General features: G+C 57.8%; 2 protein-coding genes across 2 annotated transcripts in view; one reads left to right on the top strand and one right to left on the bottom strand.

The window, feature by feature from the left end:
- Positions 1-1,123: 1,123 nt before the first annotated feature.
- On the top strand, positions 1,124-2,704 carry LOC107108041 (AP-4 complex subunit mu-1-like). Its single transcript, XM_015408425.1, has 6 exons — positions 1,124-1,295; positions 1,387-1,493; positions 1,576-1,667; positions 1,877-1,927; positions 2,029-2,266; positions 2,377-2,704. The coding sequence occupies exons 1-6, from the start codon at positions 1,124-1,126 to the stop codon at positions 2,575-2,577; spliced, it is 861 nt and encodes a 286-aa protein (XP_015263911.1). The 3' UTR covers positions 2,578-2,704.
- A 196-nt stretch (positions 2,705-2,900) lies between these two features.
- The window catches only part of STAG3 (stromal antigen 3), a 119,780-nt gene continuing 118,444 nt past the window's right edge, over positions 2,901-4,236 (bottom strand). The window contains exon 35 of the mRNA XM_015408424.1: positions 2,901-2,978. The gene's annotated coding sequence lies outside the window, so the exon portion shown is untranslated. The remainder of the gene's footprint in view (positions 2,979-4,236) is intronic.

Here is a 4,236-nt window from a genome sequence, read left to right as displayed (position 1 = left end):
CCAAAGGGATCTGTCGAGGATAGCCAGGTGGCAAATGGGGTTCAATGTGGCCAAGTGCAAGGTGATGCACATTGGAGCCAAAAATCCTAAATATAAATACACGTTGATGGGGTCTGAACTGGCAGAGACTGATCAAGAGAGAGATCTTGAGTTGTAGTAGATAACTCACTGAAAATGTTGAGACAGTGTGTGACTGCAATAAAGAAGGCCAATGCTATGCTGGGGATTATTAGGAAGGGTATTGAAAACAGATCAGCCAATATCATAATGCCCCTGTATAAATCGATGGTGCGACCTCATTTGGAATACTGTGTGCAGTTCTGGTCACCACACCTCAAAAAGGATATTATAGCTTTGGAAAAAGTGCAGAAAAGGGCAACTCAAATGATAAAAGGGTTGGAACACTTTCCCTATGAGGAAAGGTTAAAGCGCTTAGGGCTCTTTAGCTTGGAGAAACAACGACTGAGGGGTGACATGATTGAGTTTTATAAGATTATGCATGGGATGGAGCAGGTAGAGAAAGAAGGACTTTTCTCCCTTTCTCACAATACAAGAACTCGTGGGCACTCCATGAAATTGCTGAGCGGTCGGGTTAGAACGGATAAAAGGAAGTCCTTCTTCACCCAAAGAGTGATTAACACGTGGAATTCACTGCCACAGGAAGTGGTGGCGGCTACAAGCATGGACGGCTTCAAAAGGGAATTAGATAAGCATATGGAGCAGAGGTCCATCAGTGGCTATTAGCCACAAGGGGCTCTGGGGCAAGGGATGCTCTGTCTTCTTGGTGCTGGGGGGGGTCAACAGTGGGAGGGGGCTTCTAATGTCCCGGCCCCACTGGTGGACTTCCTCCTGATGGCACCTGGTATTTCTGGCCACTGTGTGACACAGAGTGTGGGACTGGATGGGCCTTTGGCCTGACCCAACATTGGCATCTCTTATGTTCTTAAGCACCGGGGTGGGGGTGGGGGTTTCCACCTAGCTGATGGATCCACCTGTTGGGCCGTGTTCCAGCCCTGCATCGGCATGGAAGAAGCGGGTCCCGGGATTGCTTCAGTGTGGGGTTCACACGTAGACCGTGCCAGCCAACAAGCTCTGTGCACTGGCGGCAGCGTGGTGCTGAGGCATGGGAAGCGCAAGACGGCAGGGCTCTTGTGTCCTCCTGGGTGGTGGGGTGGGGGTGGGATGCCCAGGGAGAAGAGCAGGGACCCCTCTGACCCGGAGCTGTGTGGCCTCCTTTGCAGAGATGCGGATTGGACTCACGGAGGAGTTCTGCGTGGGCAAGACCGAGCTGCGAGGTGAGCGCTGCCTGGCCCGTCCTGGAAGAGGAGCTCTTTCCTCCCTCCTCCTCCTCCTCGATGCCCCTTGTCCCTCCTCCTCTCCCCCCAGGCTATGGCACAGCTGTCCGCGTGGATGAGTGCTCTTTCCACGGCTCCGTCAAGCTGGAGGAGTTTGAGCGCAGCCGCATCCTCCGCGTGAACCCCAGCCAAGGGGAGGTAAGGGCACAGGAAACGTTTCGCCCAGCTGCTGGTGGTGGTGGTGAGTCGCCACTCCTGACGCCCGCAACTCTTTCCGCAGCTGACCCTGATGCAGTACCAGCTGGCAGACGACATCCCTTCGGCCCTGCCCTTCCATCTGTTCCCCACCGTCAGCCATGACGACAGCGGCAGGTGAGGGGGTGCCGGGGGGAGGGGGGGCATGCAGGCCACAAACAGGAAGGCGCCGGGGGGGGGGGGCTTTCCCCACTCTCATTTTGCATGTTTTCCCCTTGTAAGATTTCCTTCTCTGGAACTATACAGTGGAAGCGAGGGGGGGGGGGAGAGAACTTCAGTTCAAATATGCCCCCCCCAATTCCTTCGTGATTTTATCTGTCCTGCAGCCATGCCGTGAACGTCTGCCTCCATCTGCCCGTCCCCAAGGCCTCTCTGAGGTAAGCTGCGCCGTTTCCCAGCCGTGGCCGGAGGGGGGGGAGTGTGCCTGCGGCTGTGTGTGGCCCTTTGGACCCCTGTGTGCAGGGGCTGCCGTGCACAGTCGGCCCGGAGAGGCCCAGTGGCCACTCCCTTTGTGCCCCGTAGAGACAGGGAGCCGTACGGAGCTCCACACACAAACCCCCCTTTTGCCTCTGGGTTTTCTCCTCCCCCCCCCCCCAGCGTCGCCCAAGGAGCTAAGCAATCCGGAGCAGACGGCTGCCCTGCAGTCCAGCACCAAATCCATCGAGTGGGTGGTGCCCAGAGTCCAAGGCGGCTCCCAGCTCTCTGCCCTGTTTAAGGTAAGGGGTCCAGCCCCCCCCCCCCAGGTGAACTGAGCTGTCACTGTGTCTTCTGCAAAAAAAACAGCAGCAGCAGCAGAGCACAACCTCTTCCTCCTCCCTCTCCCCAGCTGGAGGTGCCGGGGCTGAGCCGGGCCGTGCTGCGGGAGCTGGGGCCCGTGAGCCTCTCTTTCGAGGTGCCGGCCCACACCTGCTCCGGACTGCAGATACGCTTCCTGCGCTTCACGGGGACACAGCCGAACCTCCCTTACCGCTGGGTGCGGTACGTGACACACAGCGAGTCCTACGTCATCCGCCTTAACACAGGGTAGCTGTTCGTTCTGACGGAAGAGCTGCCTGGAGGCACCAGGTCAGGCCTTGGAGCAATTTCAACAAGGAACCGTTTATTTATTAACAAGGAAACATTAATAGTGCTGGACTAATAAAGAATTATGTCACATGAGTCCCTGAGACCTCCTTCAGAGGGTGGGGGGACCAGCTGAAGCCCAAAGTCAACGTTTTGCGGGTCGCCACGCCCGGCACCCAACCAGATTCTGAGAAACGGGAATGAAACACCCTTCTCTTAACAACAGGGAGGCTGTCCAGAGACAGAACTGACAAGGGAGAGGACCAACCGGCGTAACTGGCACAATCCCTGGCAGCCACGGTGAGGGTGTGATGAGGAACTCGTGAAGAGGGAGGGCTCCGGATCTCACCAGCCACCTTGGGGTGCCTGCCCAGAGAGAGAGAGAGAGAGAGCAGATGAGCAGAGGCATCACTGACCCACCCGCTCCACCACGTTCTGACAACGGGAGCCAGCAGCAGGCTGTTTGTTCATCGGTGTTCTGTTTAGAAGTCCTGCTTCTGGCTGCAGTGCCCAGTGGAGAGCCACTGGTGCACGTGGGCTGCTGCGTGAGCTCGTGGCTGCTCAAGACTAGAATCCCGGACTGGGTAGTGGGTCTCTGAGGTGGAGCCAGGAACCCAAGGGCTGCCCTTCTGGGTCCAGCCAAAGGCGCCTCTCACCCGAGCAGCCTGTCTCCTACCCTGACCAACCAGCTGCCCCTAGAAATGGAGCAGGAGCCTAAGAGTCTGTTGCACCCAGGGTAATCGGGACTGGCTCTCCGGCAGTGCACGGTTGTTGTGATCACAGCAGACCTACGAGAGAGGTTAGGCTGAGAGAGCCTGTGCGGGTGGCCTGAGACCAGTGAGCTCCCAGCCATAGCTCTGACCACGCCATACAGGGGGGGCCTTCTCAAGCAAAGGTTCCCTTCTGCTGGATTGGGGGTTTTTTGCTTGTCTTAATGTGGACCCCTTTACTCTAAAGCCTCCTTTTGTACACTGAAACCTGGTTGCAATAAGGGTCGGTGGGTAAGGGGTCTCACTTCTTGTCATGCTCCCTCGGTGACCTCCGGCCTTTCACCCTGACGATCAGTTGTGAAGGGGAGGGGGCGGCATTGAAGTGTGCTTCTGACCAGCTGTCCAGTCCCCGTCCTCCCCCCCACCCCCAGCACCCAGTAGCCTTGATGTTTCCCCTCAAGAACGAGCTGGCATCATTCACCGACTTGGGCCCCACCTTTGATTCCAGCTCATTTGTAATAGATTACCCCCCACCCACCCCGCTTCTGTTGTGAGGGGCACTCGGTACCTCCTGCCCTCTTCCACCGCCATGGCGTGACCCCACCCCATCGCCCCACGGGAGCCTTTGACTGGGGAGTTTGGTCTTATCCACGTCCTTAACACTCTCCGGGAATTTGAAAAGGATGAGCGGGTGGCAGAAAGACGCAGGCTTGCCAAGCCCCTGCTGGGGGTGGGTAAATTCCTGCCTGGGAGGCCCGTTACCTGCTGCCGCCGTATTGGGCCCTGGGGGGGGGGAACTCCACCCCCTACTGGAGGGTGTCCCCGGAGGTGACATCATCACGCTGGCCACGTTGTGAGGGGGGGGCGACGACACTCTGAATCGAGGGAACACTCGCGGTGACTCCCAACGGAGC

This window comes from Gekko japonicus, unplaced genomic scaffold (genome assembly GCF_001447785.1).
Source record: "Gekko japonicus isolate JY-2015 unplaced genomic scaffold, Gekko_japonicus_V1.1 scaffold784, whole genome shotgun sequence".
NCBI lineage: Eukaryota > Metazoa > Chordata > Lepidosauria > Squamata > Gekkonidae > Gekko > Gekko japonicus.
Note: the sequence above shows the minus strand (reverse complement) of the source record. Positions and strands in the feature narration are given on the sequence as shown.

Excerpts from the sequence above, each read along its gene's own strand:
- LOC107108041 (XM_015408425.1), top strand. The coding sequence starts at position 1,124 with ATGGGAAGCGCAAGACGGCAGGGCTCTTGTGTCCTCCTGGGTGGTGGG. Across the intron at positions 1,668-1,876 it reads AGCCATGACGACAGCGGCAG|CCATGCCGTGAACGTCTGCC; the intron begins GTGAGGGGGTGC and ends TCTGTCCTGCAG. Across the intron at positions 1,928-2,028 it reads GTCCCCAAGGCCTCTCTGAG|TCGGCCCGGAGAGGCCCAGT; the intron begins GTAAGCTGCGCC and ends TGCCGTGCACAG.